Genomic DNA, 21184 nt, shown 5'->3' with positions numbered 1-21184 from the left:
ACTGACATTAGTCACCACACTCACTCTATTACATCTCAGTGATCTGAGTCTATTAAGATACGGCAAACCACTTGACCTCATATTAAATGGAAACAAACTGCTTTATTTTTTAGCTCCTATTTGCAGTTTCATCGTTTCTTCCCTTTGTCAAGCTAGTAGCTATCACTTCTTGCTGCTGTCATTGAACCTATCTATTGAAATTTCCCCTCCCTTTATAATTTGAAGAGACACAAACCAGACAACTAAGATTACAGGGGTTGTATATAAAAAAGTCAATAGACATGAAGTAATCCAAGAAGCTGGCCATTTGTGAATGTATGAGCTTTAGTCATTAATTTAATAGCATTTATTTTGTTCTAAAGCCTTTTTATTTTTCATTTCAGCCTTGGTTACTGACTACGTTTCAGCCATATGAGACTGCCAGAGGTTAAATTCTGTATAGGTGAAGTGTGAGCATAATATGAAACTATTACGAACAGTACATTTAACTCAGATAAAGGGGAAAAAATCAAAATGGTACACGTGTACAACTGCTCTTAGAGTAACAGCCATTCTTACCTAAGTTTTAAATGTCTGATGTTAGCAATATATAGGCAAATTACCACATCTAAGGCAAATAATGGTACACTGAAGTTGCCTTTGTCAAATATTTATATTATAAAACACTTCACCAGAATGTTTTCTGTATACTGATATCACAATTATTTCTAAGTTGCGGTTAACTGCAGTCCTACTAAATTCACACTAGTGACAAGATGGACAGAGACTTTGATTTTATTTGAAGGAAACCAGAATATGTCACCCCCAAATATGCCTCTTTGACATAAAAATTATTTTGAGCTGAAGGCAACCAAAAAGCAGCAAATGAAGAAAAAGCTCTCTCCATCCTTCCCCTCTTTCTGCCTAAAAGCAGGGTATAAATGCTCTTTACTGGACACTCTAGACTCTTACCAGCCCACAGATGGCACTAGAGGAATCTGCAAACAAACTAGTTCCCTCTGTATATTTACCTTCCCACAGCTTGCTGTCCTTGGAAGCCTAAAACTGCTTTTCTCTGTCCTGTCTTTATTCTACAGATTATTGTTGTTTGTAAGATGCAATATAAGCCAGAGTTCTAAGCCACCTGAGTTACTCATTTCCCTGCGTTTCTCTCATGTATATATGAAATATATATATTAATAAACTTCTGTTTTTCTTTTGTTAATCTGTCTTTTGTTATAGGGATCCCAGCCAAAACCTCAGAAAGGTAGATGGAAAAGGATTTTTCCTCCCCTACATAACCTCCTGATTAAGTCAAAAGTGTAAGAAAGAGTGAATAAAAAGATTACATTTAAGAACATATTTTTTTCAAATTTTAAAAGGTTCAAAACTTCCCTCTCAACCCCCCAAAATGTGTACCCTACTTACTGGCAGCCCAGTGACTCACTTCTATATCAAAGTGAGATGGTCCTCCAGCAAGAGTAAAAGTAGGCTTTCTTTTAAGAACTCAGCTTTGCAGGTTAATTATTAACATGAAATATCAATATTTTATATGTTAAAGACCTCAATCCCAATTTTCACTATAAACTTCGTTCACCAAAAATTACTACAACAACTTGGAGAGAAAATAAGATACTTTATTTGTTCTTGGTTCTCTAAGCTAGAGTTTCCCTATCACTGTGCAGCAGACAAAACAAATTAAGTTAAACATGTGATTAATCCCCTCTGTCCTTAGGACAGTTGATTATAAGCTGGTTCTCCAACCCAGCCCTCACTCAACTGTTCCAAGAACAGAAGGAATAAATGTCTTGGTACAAATGCAACCCATTCACAGCACACTATGACAACTTATTGGTTAGGAAACTACAGACTAAATGGGGTTTTTTTTAATCTTATTTTCTTTGATTCATAATCTATAAAAAGTAAATAATGATGGTCCTCTCCTAAAAAATTAAAATGATAAATATTTCCTATTAGAAGTAAATTTCTTCTACTGGAAGTAAATACCTTCTTTGTAAAGCTCTTAACCTAAGACAGTGTCCCCAAAGTGCCTTCTCAGACCAGCAGCATCAGTATCTCCTGAGAATGTTAGAAATTCTTGGCCCCAGCACAGACTACTGAATCAGAAACTCTGGGAGTGGGCCCAGCAACCTGTGTTTTAACAAGCCCTCCAGCTATATCTGAGGCCTACCAAAGTTTGAGAACCATTGTCCTTAGGCATGTTAGTAAATCTGAAACAGTAAGAATATTGCCTAACATTTACTTAGTAGTTACAGTGTGCCACACAAAATGCTAAAAAATTTCATAAGTTCTCATTACATCTCATTTTAAAAGGATGAATTGAAACTACTGCTAATTAGGCTAGATAGCTGAAATAAATAAAATTATTTTTTTAAACTACATGAGACTTCACTCATTCAAATTGGTCTTCTTTGTCCCCATTCCAAATTAGTAGTTTTCCTATAAAGATTTACAAAGGCCTTCCCCTATAGAGGTAGTCTATATCATTCAACACGTGTGAATAATTATATTCCCTTATTTCTCCTCCACATATTTTATCCAGAGGAGTTGCAAACCAAGCTTTATCTTCCCCCTAAACTTAAGCAAGTACAATGATAGCCAGCCTTTAACAACAATTACTACTTCTACCACAAACTTTAGCAAGACATTACAAAGACAGGATTTTGAACACAATGAAGTAATAGCAGAAAGTATATTAATGGCACTTCCTATCTTAAAAATCAAGCAGAGAAATAATAATCTATAGAAATTCAGAAGAAAAAACTTAAAAGAACCACTTCAAATACCTCCAGGAACCTGAAAGTCATAGCCTAAAGTGAACTCCCTCTTTAGTCAACTCCCTCAGCATTTTATCAGATCCCTACAAGCATTTATTATTTATTTTTTACCTTGCATTTTAGTTTATTCTACAACTGAGTCAACAAACAGGAGAGCCCATTAGATATCAGGTAAACCACCCAGTGTTACAAGTACAAAGATGAAAAAGAATTCCCTGCCAAAGATGCAAATACCTCTCTGACCACAGTCTCCATAGCACCCCCGCCCCCGCCACTTACTCTCTATTCTCAAAACCCTTCATTCTTGTCCTCTAGAAAGCTGATTCCACCACTTTTGCCTCTTTCTCAGACCTCTCCTATCTTTATTTCCTTCAGTCTGCAGTTTAAATTCCACGGTCCATAAGTTTAATCATTTTCGTCATCTAATATCTTTTTCTTTCACAGTCAAACATGAACGCTAACCACCCTTTCTACCTGTCACTCTGAGATGACATATGGAAAAAGCACAAACTCTTAAGAGAAGAACTCCTTTATCTCCTTGTCACTAAATAAAAAACATGCCTGCCTTTGAACCCATTCTCTTCTCCTTCCCTCCTATTATGGAGGAGGAAGTGTCCTCCCTTTTAATGAAAGCAAAAAGTCTTACTTTGCTTTGGATTCAATCCTGCACATGATCTAATTCTACAAATTATCTCATGTTTCCTCATTGGTTTTCATGGCAATAAACTCTCCTAGTTTTCATTTTCATCTGAGAACCCTCTTGATCTGCTTTACGGGTTCCTCCTCGTCTACCTGATCTTTAAATGTTGGAGCTCTATGAGTCTACAACCATGATGTCAATTATCAACTGTACAAATTCCCATATTCATAGACCTCTTCTCTGTACAACCAAAGAGCCTATGCATAATCTCCCATGTGCCTCCTTACCTTTAAACCTACTCTTCTTCCAGTATCCCTATCTCTGTAAATGACACCAATATTTTTCAGCCGAGCTCCTCAAGCCTAAAGCCTGGAAGCTATCTTCCTCTCCTTCAAGGACAACACCCATCAATCATCAAGTTTTGTCTACCTTAGTCCCCAAATATTTTTTAAAATATTTATTTATTTATTTATGGCTGCATCAGGTCTTAGCTGCAGCACGTGGGATCTTTCATTGCAGTGCGCAGGCTCTTTGCTGCGGCGCATGGGCTTCTCTCTAGTTGTGGCATATGGACTCAGTAGTTGTGGTGCGTGGGCTCTCTAATTGTGGCATGTGGGCTCTCTAGTTGTGGTATGTGGGCTCAGTAGTTGTTGTGCATGGGCTTAGTTGTCCCGGGGCATGTGCGATCTTAGCTCCCTGATCAGGGATGAACCTGCATCCCCTGCATTGGAAGGAAGGATTCTTAACCACTGGACCACCAGGGAAGTCCCCAGTCCCCAAATATTTTTTAAATACTTCTTCACCTAAGCCTCACTGACCTTACCCTAGTACAGGTCACAAGCCATCATCATGTATTGATGCTATGCCTGGCCAGTTTCAACAACCACCTATATACTGGATCTCCCTACTTCCTACTCTTGCTTCTTTCAAATCCATTCTCCATGTTGTACCCAGTAGATGCTTTCATAGCACTTACAACACTTTATTCTATATATTGGCTTATAGGTTTGTCTCTCCACTATTCTGTGTATCACTCTTATTTGTACTCTCAGCACTTAAAGTATTTGTTATGAATAGGTACAATTTTGAAAAGTTAAAACAAAAACAATATCCTAGAAAAATACAGGTGAACATACACATATAACTGATCTCAGGATTGCAGAAAATTTTTCTCGATTAAAAAAAAAAGAAAAACTAGAGCTTAGTTTTAAAAACTAAGAAGAGCATATGGCAACTACCTCCCAATGAAGCCTATTCCACTTCTACACACTGCTGACTACAAAGATCTTCCTTATATTAACCTTAAAATGTGGCTTCCAGCCGTTAGTCCTACTTTTATCTCTTGGTACCAAACAGAACCACTCTAATTCCTCTTTTACTTTGATTATTTGAAGAGAGTCATTAGGTTAACAAACTCTACTCTTCTCCAGGTAAATAATTTTATCATGAATAAAAGGCAGCATTCTAATTCTAAGCCTTTGTTGTAGGCATCTATTTTATGTTCTGATTAAGTGACAAACTTACTAGTCTACTAAAATCTCAAATGGTAGCCTAACTAACACTTTCTTTGTGGTAATAAGCATAAAATGATTTGAGTTTATGGTTTCACTATGTGCTACTGACAAGCCTCAGCGTAAGCAAGGGCAAAGGAAAATAAACAGGAAAAATAAGAGGAATTGAGATGAGAAGAGGAAAAAGGTAGGAAAGAGGCTATGGGGAAGAGAGAGGATGTAGCAATTTCTAACGCTTAAACTTAGACTGTGTGTATTTCATCTTTAGCCTGTATCTTGAATTGTCACAGAAGTAGGAAACTCATTAACACATGCTGACAATCTTGGATGCTTCTATTTTAAGTTGTTAACATTAACTTATTTTTCTGTCATGTGTCATTGGTGATTTATAGACTTCTTTTTTAGCCTAGGGATACTTTCTTCAAAGGAATACTTATCAGAAAGCAAATATGTAAAAGCAGGTTAAGGTAGACAACTGCTAGAGCCCTGTCTGCTCTGGGTCCTCCCAGGGCATGCAGAAAGTTTTCCATTCATTCATGCATTCATTCAACAACTATTTACTAATGGGCACCTACCATGTGCCAGGCATGGAGATGCAGCGGGAAATAAGGCAGATAAGACTCCCTCCCTGATGAAGCTTCAAGCCTAGAACACAATTTTTTAAATTACTGCTTTAAAAAATTGGTCCTGGGCCAAATTCTGATAAAAAAAAAAAAAATCCTTTCCTCTGCACTCCCACTCCTCCCATTTCTCATCAACCCCAGATGGCCCGATAACTCTTTAGACAATAACAGAAATATCTTTTGACAAAAAGAGAAGTGCATAAGTCGTCCTAAAAATCATACTTCTTCCTTACCAAGTAATTAATTACCTGGAGACAACCTATTTTTAAGTACAAATTTAAAACTCATGGCATTCTACAATAAAGAATATATTAAAAGGTACCCTAAACCTGGATCAGCACTGATTGTCATTATAAACTGAAGTTTAGTAAAAAACAATCCTTATAACTGGCTACTACAAAAAAATAAATATTTAATTTGAATACTTTCAAACTATGGCAAAAGTGACACTGGAACGTCATATCTACATTAAATTAAAAATAAAAAATTTTCATTATCGAGGCCAAGTTAGACAAGACAGTAATAGGGATACAAAGTATCAGAAACTCAAAAGAATTACTTCTTTTGTTTGTCTCAAAAGTAAAGTGCTTTCAGAAACTTTTCCCAAGGTTTCAACAGATCCTGAAGGGACAACAGAACAGCAGAACACAGGGCCCAGAATGTCTTAGTTCAAATCTTAGTTCTTTCATTTACTAGCACTGTGTTGATCTTGGACAAGTTAGAAAATTTCTCTCTACCTCAATTCCTCATCTGTAGAATGAGATTAATAGCAATGCCTTACTCCACAGTAAAGATTAAATGAGTTAGTGAAATACTTACAAGGTCATGTAAAATACTTACAATGGTGTCTGACAAAAAGTAATCAAACACTACATTACCAGCAGCAAAAAAATGCCACAATATATAATCATTTTCTTCTTATGAATTTACTAATGCCTGATGTAAGTCAAATTCAAGAGTTTGAGAAAATATAAGCAAAAATGTTAACATACTCTGTAAAGTACAGAGGGAGTGTATAACAATTTTAACCAAAACAATCTAGGTATGCAACATTCAAACCAAGAATTCAACAGCCATTGCTACTAAGTATTCAGTAAGTTTAAACAATGCAGTTTCATTCCTCTCTGGTGGTCATGAATACCTAATTCAAGAAAAAATGCAAAATGTTCCATTATTGCTATGTGTAAGAAAAGTTCTCTATCCTTTCTCTTACTTGGTGACGTTAACCTAGGACCATCTAGTATTTATGAGAATGAACTTCACTATAAGCCTCTGATTTCATACCTTTTCTATTGTCTATTAGTTGAGACAGTGTCAAAGTAAACAAATGCTGCCACCTTGTGGACTCACGAGTATGGTGTTAAATAACCCAAAGTGATCCACAAGCAAAGGAAGACATATTTTAAAAGTGAAAGTTTCCGGTTCAGCTTTTTCTCTCAGTGAGATTCTCACTGCAATAAATGACCAACACTAAATACATGTCATGCAATTTTACAGTAAGAATAATTTCTTTTACAATGTAATGAAATAATGCACCAAATTCAACGTTGTCATCTCTAACACGTCTTCACCCCTCTTCCCAAAAGAAATTCTTCATTAAATGTCCTAATTTGCAAGGAATTAAAAGCCTTTAAAATGAATTTATTATCAATGATGTGTCTGAATGTGAGAAACTAGAAAAAGCAAAAAATCACCAGGATTGTGAGTTTCAAAGTCCCTTCAATACTATGGATACTATGTTCCTTTGCTGCTGCCTACTATAGTCCTTCAAGCATTCTGCCTGATAAACTTCTTAAATTGGACATTTTTTCTTCAGAAATGTTAATTCAATGTAAATAAGAGAAAAGAATGGATGTCAACATGAAGATGAAACAACTAAAGGTACCTTTAAATTTTTTATTTTGCTTGAAATATTTTGATATAACTAACCTCACTTTCAGTAAGTTATATTTCTAAACTGAAATCTTAAGTCTTCCTATAACAGTAAATGTCTGCCTCAGAAAACACAGCACTCTGATACAAATGTCTTTATATGATCAAGGTTTACTTATTTTTAAAAAAACAGAATTACATTATATCAAGCTAAAATGACTTTCAGGAATGAAGAATAGTTCTTACTCTTTTTTGAATACCTAGAGATGTATAACCAATCCTACGTTTTCTAACTAGAAATGCTGCTTTTGTAATATGAAGTTAAGAAGGAAATTTTTATTTTGTTTTTGGTTTTTTGTTCATTTTTAAATGGAGAAGAAAATACAACATAGGATGAATTCACAATGGTCAGGGACATTAATTGTTATTACAACAGAGTTCTAATCTGTATTACATTTCAGTTGGGTAGAGCCATATAATTATAAGTAAATGTGTACATACCAGATCAGTATTATTTCTTCTATAAAGGCACTGAAATAAAATTGAGAGCTCTCCTGAATCCAAGCATCAAAGCTGGCCTGTTCATGATTACACTCCTAGCCTCTCCCACACTAGGTAGTCAATGAATTTTTGTTAAATAGGTTAATTACTAATTTAATTAATTAGTTAAACAAAACCCACAATTTACTGCATTTTAAAACTTTAATCACTCCAGTGCCTGATTAGGAAAACTTACACTGCCAACATATAGAAAAATAAATAAATGTATGATTTTTGTCTTGTTACCAAGTTAAACAACAAGCTTGAATACAATAAGATTTAATGCAATAGTCTCTTTAGCTAATGGCCTGAATTTCAAGATCAATATTCATATACATAAATAAAAATCTCAGTCATGAAAATGGAAAAGCACATGTAGTTTCAGTAATTTTTAAAAAGGTAAAAATTGTCAAATTCCTGATCCACATCAAAAACATCTTTTTTAAGGCTTCTTCATTCTCTCTAGAAAATTTGAACATAGACTAGCAATTTGATGATTCCAAGGGACTACTGCTAATTGTGTTAGAGGTGATAAAGCCCCGTGGTTATACAGTATCCATATTTTAAGACATAGAGATTCTTAAGAATCTACGGTTGAAATGATATAATACCTGGGATTTGCTTCAAAATACTTAAGCAAAGAAAGTAAGAATGAAGAGTATAAACAAAGCAAGTACAGCAAAATTTGGATCACTGATGAGTCTGGGAGATGATTGTATAAAGGATTCTATTCTTTCCATCTTTATGTATACTAGAAAATTTATTAAAAATTTTTAAAGAATGGTTAAGATGATGAAGATAAAAATAATATAAATTAACAACAAAAAGATAACTAGAAAACCCTAATATTTGAAAACTAATGTCTCAGTAGTCCATGAGTCTAAATATAATCAAATGTGAAATTTAAAAGATTTTGAAATGAGTGAAAATGAAAAATATCATATCTTTGATATAATAACAATGAACAATCTAAAAAGAAAATTACAGAAACAATTTCATTTACACGAGCATCAAAAAAATATTTAGGAATTAACAAAGGAGGTGACTTGTACAATGAGAAGTACTAAACATTGCTGAAAGAAACTAAGACATCAATGAAAACATACCCCATGTTCATGGACTGGAAGGCTGAATATTGTTAAGATGTCAAATACTACCCAAAGTGATCTACAGATTTAATGCAATTCCTATCAAAATCCCAATGACTTTTTTTTCAGAAACAGAAAAACCCATCCTAAGATTCACACAGATTTCCAAAGGACCTGAAGTAGCTAGAGGACTCATACTTCTTGATTTCAAAACTTACTACAAAGCTACAGTAATCAAAAAACATAGATAAAAACAGACATATACACCAATGGAATAGAAGAGAGAACACAGAAATAAACCTTTGCATATATGGTCAAAGGATTTTTGACAAGAGTGCCAAGACCATTCACTGGAGAAAGGACAGTTTTTTCAAAAAATGGTTCTGAGAAAACTAGATATTCACATGCAAAAGAATGAAGTTAGATCCTTACCTAAAACTATATACAAAAATTAATTCAAAATGGATCAAAATCCTAAATCTAAAACCATAAAACTCTTTTCACAACTTGGGATTTGGTAATGATTTCTTGGATATGACACCACAGGCACAAGCAACAAAAGAAAAAATAGACAAATAAGACTTCATAAAAATTTTTAAACTGTATGCATTGACAACAGACAATAATATCAACAGAGTAAAAAGGCAACCCACAGAATGAGAGAAAATATTTATAAATCTGATAAAGGATTAATATTTAGAATATATAGAAAGCTCCTGAAACCAACAATGAAAAACAAACTCGATTCAAAAATGGACAAAGGACTTGAAAAGACATTTTCCCGAAGAAGATAAACAAATGACCAATAAGCACATGAAAAGACATTTAACACCACGAATCATTAGGGAAATTCAAATCTAATCTAAGCAATCAAACCTAACCTCATACCCAGTAGAATGGCTACTATCAAAAAAACAGAAAATAAATACTGGCAAAGATGTGGAGAAACTGGAACCCTTAGGCTCTGCTGGTAGAAATGCAAAATGGTATAGCCCTGGTGGAAAATAGTATGGCAGTTCCTCAAGAAATTAAAAATAGAATTACCATTTGATCCAGCAATTCCATTTCTGGGTATATACCCAAAAGAATCGCAAGCAAGGTCTCAAAGAGATAGTTTTACACCCATGTTCATAGTGGCATTATTCACAGTAGCTAAAACATGGAAGCAACAAAAGTACCCTTTGACAGACAGACAGATGACCAAAATGTGTTATATACATGCAACGGAATGTTATTCAGCCTTAAAAAGGAAGGAAATCCTGACATATGCTATAGCATGGATGTACACTGATGATACCACACTAAGTGAAATAAGCCAGTCACAAAAAGACAAATATTGCACCATTCCACTTATATGAGATACTTGCAATAGTCAGAATCATAGACAAAGAAAGTAGAATGGTGGTTGCCAGGACTGGGGGCAAGAGGAAACAAGGAGTTATTGTTTAATGGGTACTGAGTTTCAGTTTTACAAGATGTCAAGTATTAAAGAGATGGATGGTGATGACAGTTGCACAGTATTGTGAATGCATTCAATACCACTGAACAGTACACTTATTAAGATGGTAAATTTTATGTCATGTGTATTTTACCAGAATAAAAAAATTTTTGGAAAAAAGAAAAGATATCAATCACATCAAAATTTGTGAGATGCAGTTAATGCAACACTTGGAGGGAAATTTATAACACAAATTATCTATATTAGAAAAGAAGAAAGGTTTCAACTCAATCACTTCAGTTTCTACCTTAAGAAACTAGCAAGATAAGAGCAAATTACTCCTAAAGAAAGCAGAAAATGTGAAATAATAAACTTAAGAGTAGAAATCAATGAAACAGAGAACAGAAAAATAGACAGTATCAATAAACCAGGAGCTGGTTCTTTGAGAAGATAAATAAAATTGAAAACTTCTAAGCCAGACTATTAAGTATAAAAAAAAAAAAAGGAAACAAATTTCTGAAATCAAGGATGAGAAAGGAAAAATCACTACAGAATCTAAAGACATCAAAAGGATAATAAAGGAATGCTATAAACACTTGTATGCCAATAAATTCAACAACCTAGATGAAATGGACAAATTCCTTGAAAGGCACAAACTAAAAATAACGCTCAGTCAAAAAGAAATGGATAACCTGATTAGCCTTATATCTCTTCTAAAAATTGGATTTGTATTTAAAAATCTTCCCTCAAAGAAAACTCAAGACCAAGATGGCTTCACCGGGGAATTGTACAAAATATGTAAGGAAGAAATAACACCAATTCTTTACAAACTCTTCTAAAAAATTGAAGAGGAGAGAGCATTTATTAGGAGCACACCTTGTCATTAAAACCACACAAAAGAATTACAAGAAAACAAACTGCAGCCCTATGAGGCGGATACTAACAATCATTACATTTTAGAGATAAACTGAGGACTAAAGAGATTCAGAAACTTGCCTAAGACCGCAGAGCTAAAAATTGGCAGGCAACCTGGATTTCAGAACAGAGGCTCTTAACCGTAACACTATAACTGCTTCTCAAATTCAATTAAATTCTAGACACTCCTGCAAAAGAAAATAGTAAGAAAATAGTATGCCGCCCCATACTTACCTAGAAACTATGCTGGAACCATTATAGAGATCACTAGCATATGATAATGTAGCCAAAGGTCGTACTGAATTATATCGAGTAAACTTGGACAAGCATTCCTGAAATTCATCCAACTGGCTCGCAGTTCGACTGTCATCTATATGAAGAAAACAAAATAAAACAAATGAATTGAACTGCAACATAAGTCAAAGAGCAATATCCACAGACTAAAAACTATATTCTAAACACAAACAACAACTCTTCAAGAGTACTTAGAGAGGACTAACATATACAAATTAATGAGCTGATCTTTCAACTTTTAAGAAAACTTTCTCGGTGGTTCTTGAAAGACACTGTCTCTTTCAACACCAGTAAGAACATACTGTGAATTCTTTTTCTTTTTTAAGCAATAATTTCTTGCAAAAACAAAAAAAAGTACCTCTGATCAAGAGAAGTTAAATCATTTATTAAAACAAAATCCCTTATCAGTGAAGAAGGTGAGGGTGGAGAGACAAGTATATATACTGGACAGAGTATTTGTTAAAGGAACATGTTTACAGGGATACATCTTCATGTTCATGTTTACTTATAGTCAAAACACAATTAATAATAACATAATTTAGATTAAAAATTGATTTTTAAGTAAAAAGAAAGTGAAATATTTGTTCACATAATACTTTGAAGTGTTTCAAATCCAATTATGGGATGAGAGTAAAAAACTGCAGTGTATGAATTATTAATTTTCAACATCAAACTTAAAATAGGTTCACTCAAATGTCTTGGTGGAATATGGAAAACAATAATTCCATCCAATAGAACTCTTTACAAATAGTTTGAGTAAAGTCCATTTCAGTAAACTATTCATAACTAAATGATGTAGAATTTAAATCACAAAATCAGGTTATAAAGGACCTGAGAAGACAGCTAATTTACTCTCCAATGTAGAAACAGGCCTACAGTGGAAGCATGAATAAAAACATTGTTTTTCAAAACTGCTTAAAGTTTGGACTTGCGTTTTCCCTTCCAAAGAAAGAAAAGAACACAATTACTTTAGTTAGCTTTCTATATTGAAACTTGAAATAAGCCTGTTACAACACTGTGTTTTCATACTTTCTTCCTTATTCTTAGCTCATATACATACAAACACACACAGAACTTTTTTAAGGTAAACTTTTGTGATTTCCCTTCTTAAATGTCCTCTGAAAATACTAGTAAGCAAAAAGAAATTAAGCTGTAAGAATCATTAAGTCAAAAGAGTTACTATTAGTCTACTACATGATATATAATAAAGAATTTATTTATTTTATCTGGAGATTTCCAGTTATCTTGAATTGCTGACATGAAGAATTTTATCTAACAATTATTATAAAGAAAAACAATTATTTGAGGAAACTAAGTAAGCTTCTGTCCCTAATATTTTACATTTTAAAGATTTAAACACTAACTTAACATAGTCATCTAATGACCCACATTAAAAGGGCTCAATTTTGTAGTGTTTCCATTCAAGAAAACGCAAAAGGAACAAACCCAATTAGCATGAAATATCAAAATGTTATTGAGCTTAAAGTACTTGGTCCACAAAAATTATTCTCAGGAAATTCAACAAATTATAAATAAAACATAGGTTATTGCAAAAAGGGGGGGGGTATCAACTGTACAGCAAAGTGGTTTGGATACAACATGCATCCAACCATGTAACTGGTTCTTTTTATATATAACCCTATTACTGTGAGCTACTTAATGTAGTAAATACTGAAAAGACAGTTACTTTAGCTAGCCATTTAAAAATTGTTTTAATATTAATATATTCTTTCAACATTTTGACATTAATCCCTAAGTACATAAAATTCACAAGCATTCAAGAATGTCTATTCTGTAGAAAATCACAATCCTTTTCTAGGGTAGTTGAACTTCTGGCCATCATATCCACTCATTTAACACTTACTTTCAACAGAAGTTATAAAAATAACACTAAAAGCAGTTATTTCAGTATCTGAAAGCATAGGGATTAGATTTCACTTATCTGGTTGTAAAAAGGTAGGATTTTGTTTGCTTGGTTGGTTTATGATCAATACCCATACATATCTGATGGCGTATCACCTCTCCTAATTACAGATTAGTTTGCAAAAGTGTGTTCAGTGTCTCTTCTCTCTTCTAATGCTTTATAATTGAGCTTCTCTTCCAATTACAGTTAAGAGTTCAAAGCATTTATTTCTTAGTCTTCATGTCTCATTTTCATAGATGAAAATAAAAGTTGGGGATGGGGAGTGGATTCTCATTTGAAAATACACAAAAGGACAATCAAACTCTTAGGTACCCCATTACAAAGAAGTTTAAATTTCCTCTTTACAGCCAAGGACACTAGGAGGGACTCCATATTCAGCAATGTGATTAGTGTAGACACTGTGCAAATCTGTTAAGCTAAATTTGAGATTCCTAAAAACTAAAGACAACATGTGTTAAGTACAATACAGCCATGTCTACAAAAATAAAAATCTAATCTTCCTCCTGGTTTTAACTTACTAGTCTACCTCCCTATAAAGCTATATCTCCAAAATAAATTAAATTGGTTTGTGATTACCTTTACTATCCCACAGCATGCCTATGCTATAGTTATTTACAAATTATTAATCAATAGCCTACTCCAATCTCTCTTTTCCATCTTGCTCTCTCTCTTTTTTGAATGTCTGCCATTTGCCTGTGGTTGTATTTCAACATCATACCAACAAATAACATCTGAAAGGGTTAACATGAACCCTCTGCCAGTCAGTAGAATGTAGGTCTCAGACCACTTTCAATGTTACAGCTTCCTACTATAGTTTATAGACTATTACAGAAGTTTAATAAGGGGGTCAATTCTCAAGACAATACAATGAGAGCTTTCCATCTGTATGAAAACTGTTGACTATTAATTTCAAACACACTTATAAACAAAGTTTGGCTTTCTTCTAGTCTTCAGAGGAAAAATGCTGTGTGGATCTATATACATTTTTCTGCCACCTCCAGTCCTGAGGCAAATTTCTCCAAAGATTCTCTCTCTATAATGTGTGGATTATAATACAAACATGCCTATTCAAGAGAAAACCAAGGCAAAATTTTTAACAATTAATAAAATATCAGACATTTTTTTTCCTTGGCGGTCCTCATTTTGAGCAGGTGTATTACAAATGACATCAATTATCTGAGAATCTAACTTATACCAAGCATTGTATTTTACATGCATCATCTATAAACCTTAAAAAAAAAAACAATGCTGGGTCGGTATAAATAAATGTCCCTACTGCACTGGTGAGCAAAGACACCAAGAAAGGCTAAAGATCAGAGAACTAACAAAGAGGGCAGAGAACTCCATTACTTTTCTATAGCAATAAAAATATTCTATGCTATTGTGTACAAATCTTTGCATAAGTTATTTCCTCTACTTTGAACATGTTTCTAATTACCTTTTTTAGTTAATTAATACTAGGCTTGACTAAATACAACATCTCTGAAATCCCTACAGGAATCATTCTCTTACATTTCTCCATTTTCAACGTGGCATGGCTTTTTCACTCCCAGTTATATTAGTGGATATTTTTCTCTATTCCCTCAATACCCTTTGCATATGTATATAACATAAAATATCACATAGAATTATTCACCTGTTGCTTTCCCCCACTAAATTCATAATCTCCTTGACGACAGGTACAAGTACTTTCATCTTTTTATTCTTAGCACAGAGGATAGTGCTTAGAACTTAATAAATGTTGAAGAATAGAAGGCAACTGAATGGAACTTATTTTTGCTAGCTACATATTCATGGCTGATTTGTTTTTAACTTTATACAGCTCACTATATACAGATTAAAAACTCCCGAATAAAGAAAGAGAACAAAAATAGATATGGAAAAGCAATGTTCTCCAAGATGTCTAAGAACCTCCACAATGCTGTGCTAGACTATGTTGAAAATAGACACTTTTGCTTTCCATAAATCCAGCATAAGAAGCTAGATATGGATATGAAATATGAACCTGAGATATTTTAAGAAGTCCTGAATGTACCTGAGATACGAGACATCCTTGTAGAAAAGTAACATTGCTCTAAGTCTTCAAAATGAGCAGTGAGTCGTTTTCGTCTTGATGCTAATGTGCTGTTATACCAGGGCTGTTTCTTTGTCTAAGGTGATAACAAGAAAAGACACTTGTAACTCAGAACAAATCATACTATTTTTCTACACAGAATATCCAAATGCTTGAATATTTAACTTCAAAAGTTCACATTAAAATAATTACAAATATCAAAATCCCGTAGTTCTTAGACCACATTTCGAATTCTTAATTTAAAGGGAAAGTAGGCCAATTTTATGAGAATAAAATGAGAAGCTTCTTTCAACTCTCCAAATTAAATGGAGACAGAATCCATTATAAGGGCTATTCTGAAATTTAGAATTTTGAGAATTTTACTTTAATATGCATCAATTGTTAGAAAACAATTACCAAAAGAAAACTAATTACTGCTTCATCATCCCTATATTGCACCCTATACCTTGTGAATAATAGGAACACTGCTTGGCTGTACAAAATAGGTATTTAAATTAACGCTGATTATTAGGTGAAGGGGTAGTTAATATGCATGTACTAAATAGTTTGACATATACATTAGAAGACCCAAATAACTAAATCACATACATATATATTTAGAGAACAACAACAAATCTGAAATACAATGGCATATAAACCTTATTAAAAAAGTCTATAATCCTAAATATATAATATTACCAACACCATGTTAATTAAAAGGGTATGAAAACTCTTCCACAAATGGTTACTAACTATTATGCTAGTGGCACATTAACAGATAAAGAGATAAGACAAATAATGAGATCCTGAGATGACATAAGTTCACCAATAAGAATACCAGAACTGCAAATGTATTAACTAAGAAATATTAAGTTACTACAATTAACAAAAACACTTATCTAAAGTGAACTCCTGCTAAAAGTAGATGGTAAGTAAGAATTATTTTAAAGCTGTGCTTGGATCAAAAGAAAAAAAGACTATTTTCCAAAAGATAAACAACAAAACAGGAAGCTGAACTCAGGTAATGGTAAACAAAATATAAGATGTAGAAAAAGGGAAAGAAGAGGACAATCGGATTTGAGGACAAATACCTACAAAAGAACAAGTATTAGATTTGGAGAATAAAAAGAGAATTTGCAAAGTGGAAGATAAACCTGAAAGAACTCCTCAAAATGAAGGAATAAAGTCAAGAAGACAGAAAAATTTGTAAGAGAAGAAAAGAGACATAGAAGACAGAATACTAAGGTTTATTCCAGAAAAAGAATTCAGAATAATGATACTGAGGATGATCCAGGACCTCGGAAAAAGAATGGAGGCAAAGATCGAGAAGATGCAAGAAATGTTTAACAAAACCCTAGAAGAATTAAAGAACAAACAAACAGAGATGAACAATACAGTAACTGAAATGAAAAATACACTAGAAGGAATCAATAGCACAATAACTGAGACAGAAGAACGGATAAGTGAACTGGAAGACAGAATGGTGGAATTCACTGCTGCAGAACAAAATAAAAAAAAAATGAATGAAAAGAAATGAAGACAACCTAAGACATCTCTGGGACAACATTAAACGCAACAACATTCGCATTATACGGGTCCCAGAAGGGGAAGAGAGAGAGAAAGGACCCAAGAAAATATTTGAACAGATTAGAGTTGAAAAATTCCCTAACATGGGAAAGGAAATAAACACCCAAGTCCAGGAAGCACAGAGAGTCCCAGGCAGGATAAACTCAAGGAGAAACATGCCAAGACACATAGAAATCAAACTGGAAAAAATTAAAGACAAAGAAAAATTATTGAAAGCAGCAGGGAAAAACAACAAATAACATACAAGGGAACTCCCATAAGGTTAACAGCTGATTTCTCAGCAGAAACTCTACAAGCCAGAAGGGAGTGGCATGACATATTTAAAGTGATGAAAGGGAAGAACCTACAACCAAGATTACTCTACCTGGCAAGGATCTCATTCAGATTCGATAGACAAATCAAAAGCTTTACAGATAAGCAAAAGCTAAGAGAATTCAGCACCACCAAACCAGCTCTACAACAAATGCTGAAGGAACTTCTCTAAGTGGGAAACACAAGAGAAGAAAAGGACCTACAAAAACAAACCCAAAACAATTAAGAAAATGGTAACAGGAACATACATATCGATAATTACCTTAAACATGAATGTATTACATGCTACAACCAAAAGACACAGGCTTGCTGAATGGATACAGAAACAAGACCCATATATATGCAGTCTACAAGAGACTAGGGACACATACAGACTGAACGTGAGGGGATGGAAAAAGATATTCCATGCAAATGGAAATCAAAAGAAAGCTGGAGTAGCAATACTCATATCAGATAAAATAGACTTTAAAATAAAGAACGTTATGAGAGACAAGGAAGGACACTACATAATGATCAAGGGATTAATCCAAGAAGAAGATATAACAATTATAAATATATATGCACCCAACATAGGAGCACCTCAATACATAAGACAACTGCTAACAGCTCTAAAAGAGGGAATCGACAATAACACAATAATAGTGGGGGACTTTAACCCCTCACTTACACCAAAAGACAGATCATCCAAACAGAAAATTAATAAGGAAACACAAGCTTTAAATGACACAACAGACCAAATAGATTTAACTGATATGTATAGGACATTCCATCCAAAAACAGCAGATTACACTTTCTTCTCAAATGTACAAAGAACATTCTCCAGGACAGATCACATCTTCGGTCACAAATCAAGCTTCAGTAAATTTGAGAAAACTGAAATCGTATCAAGCATCTTTTCTGACTACAACGCTATGAGATTAGAAATCAATTACAGGGAAAAAAACGTAAAAAAACACAAACACATGGAGGCTCAACAATATGTTACTAAATAACCAAGAGACCACTGAAGAAAACAAAGAGGAAATCAAAAAATACCTAGAGACAAATGACAATGAAAACACAACAATCCAAAACCTATGGGGTGCAGCAAAAGCAGTTCTAAGAGGGTAGTTTACAGCAATAAAAGCCTACCTCAAGAAACAAGAAAAATCTCAAATAAAAAATCTAACCTTACACCTAAAGGAACTACAGAAAGAAGAACAAACAAAACACAAGGTTGGCAGAAGGAAAGAAATCATAAAGATCACAGCAGAAATAAAAGAAATAGAAACAAGGAAAACAATAGCAAAGATCAATAAAACTAAAAGCTGGTTCTTTGAGAAGATAAACAAAATTGATAAACCATTAGCCAGACTCATTAAGAAAAACAGGGAGAGACTCAAATCAATAAAATTAGAAATGAAAAAAGGAGAAGTTACAACAGACACCACAGAAATGCAAAGCATCCTAAAAGACTACTACAAGAAACTCTATGCCAATAAAATGGACAACCTGGAAGAAATGGACAAATTCTTAGAAAGGTATAACCCTCTAAGACTGAACCAGGAAGAAACAGAAAATATGAACAGACCAATCACAAGTAATGAAATTGAAACTGTGATTAAAAATCTTCCAACAAATAAAAGTACAGGACCACATGGCTTCACAGGTGAATTCTATCAAACATTTAAAGAAGAGTTAACACCCATCCTTCTCAAACTCTTCCAAAAAAATGCAGAGGAAGGAACACTCCCAAACTCATTCTATGAGGTCACCATCACCCTGAAACCAAAACCAGACAAAGATACTACAAAAAAAGAAAATTACAGACCAATATCACTGATGAATATAGATGCAAAAATCCTCAGCAAAATACTAGCAAAGAGATTCCAACAACACATTAAAAGGATCATACATCATGATCAAGTGGGATTTATCCCAGGAATGCAAGGATTCTTCAATATACGCAAATCAATAAATGTGATACACCACATTAACAAATTAAGGAATAAAAACCATATGATCATCTCAATAGATGCAGAAAAAGCTTTTGACAAAATTCAACACCCATTTATGATAAAAGCTCTCCAGACAGTGGGCATAGAGGGAACCTACCTGAACATAATAAAGGCCATATACAACAAACCCACAGCAAACATCATTCTCAATGGTGAAAAACTGAAAGCATTTCCTCTAAGATCAGGAAAAAGACAAGGATGTCCACTCTCACCACTATTATTCAACATAGTTTTGGAAGTCCTAGCCATGGCAATGAGAGAAGAAAAAGAAATAAAAGGAATACAAATTGGAAAAGCAAAGGTAAAACTGTCACTGTTTGCAGATGACATGATACTATACATAGAGAATCCTAAAGATGCCACCAGAAAACTACTAGAGCTAATCAATGAATTTGGTAAAGTTGCAGGATACAAAATTAATGCACAGAAATCTCTTGCATTCCTATACACTAATGATGAAAAATGTAAAAGAGAAAATAAGGAAACACTCCCATTTACCACTGCAACAAAATGAATGCAGAAAACTATAAGACACTGATGAAAGAAATCAAATATGACACAAACACATGGAGAGATATACCATGTTCTTGGATTGGAAGAATCAATATTGTGAAAATGACTACACTACCTAAAGCAATCTACAGATTCAATGCAATCTTTAACAAATTACCAATGGCATTTTTTACAGAACTAGAACAAAAAATGTTAAAGTTTGTATGAAGACACAAAAGACCCCAAATAGCCAAAGCGGTCTTGAGGGAAAAAAACGGAGCTGGAGGAATCAGACTCCCTGTCTTCAGACTATACTACAAAGCTACAGTAATCAAGACAATATGGTACTGGCACAAACACAGGAATACAGATCAATGGAACAGGATAGAAAGTCCAGAGATAAACCCACGCACCTATGGTCAACTAATCTATGACAAACGAGGCAAGGATATACAATGGAGAAAAGACAGTTTCTTCAAAAAGTGGTGCTGGGAAAACTGGACAGCTACATGGAATAGAATGAAATTAGAACACTCCCTAACACCATACACAAAAAGAAACTGAAAATGGATTAGAGACCTAAATGTAAGACCGGACACTATAAAACTCTTCGAGGAAAACATAGGAAGAACACTCTTTGTCATAAATCACAGCAAGATCTTTTTTGATCCACCTCCTAGAGTAATGGAAATAAAAACTAATTAAACAAATGGGACCTAATGAAACTTAAAAGCTTTTGCAAAGCAAAGGAAACTATAAACAAGATGAGAAGACAACCCTCAGAATGGGAGAAAATATTTGCAAACGAATCAACGGGCAAAGGATTAATCTCCAAAATATATAAACAGCTCATGCAGCTTGATATTAAAAACACAAACAAGCCAATCCAAAAATGGGCAGAAGACCTAAATAGACATTTCTCCAAAGAAGACATACAGATGGCCAAGAAGTGCATGAGAAGCTGCTCAACATCACTAATTATTAGAGAAATGCAAATCAAAACTACAATGAGGTATCACCTCACACCAGTTAGAATGGGCATCATCAGAAAATCTACAAACAACAAATGCTGGAGAGGGTGTGGAGAAAAGGGAACCCTCTTGCACTGTTGCAAGGTGGGA

At 33.9% G+C, this 21184-nt stretch overlaps 1 protein-coding gene across 4 annotated transcripts in view; it reads right to left on the bottom strand.

Moving 5' to 3' along the window:
- COP1 (COP1 E3 ubiquitin ligase) overlaps window positions 1-21184 on the bottom strand; it is a 268642-nt gene that overhangs the window by 132313 nt on the left and 115145 nt on the right. For all 4 annotated transcript variants that reach the window (XM_082385646.1, XM_082385645.1, XM_082385644.1 and 1 more), the window contains 2 exons: window positions 15658-15772; window positions 11639-11774 (listed from right to left, as the gene is read on the bottom strand). In XM_082385646.1, the coding sequence (XP_082241772.1) occupies window positions 11639-11774; window positions 15658-15772 (251 nt within the window). The remainder of the gene's footprint in view (window positions 1-11638; window positions 11775-15657; window positions 15773-21184) is intronic.

Source organism: Balaenoptera borealis (assembly GCF_965194805.1).
Source record: "Balaenoptera borealis genome assembly, chromosome: 1".
Lineage (NCBI taxonomy): Eukaryota > Metazoa > Chordata > Mammalia > Artiodactyla > Balaenopteridae > Balaenoptera > Balaenoptera borealis.
This window is presented reverse-complemented; position numbering and strand designations above follow the sequence as displayed.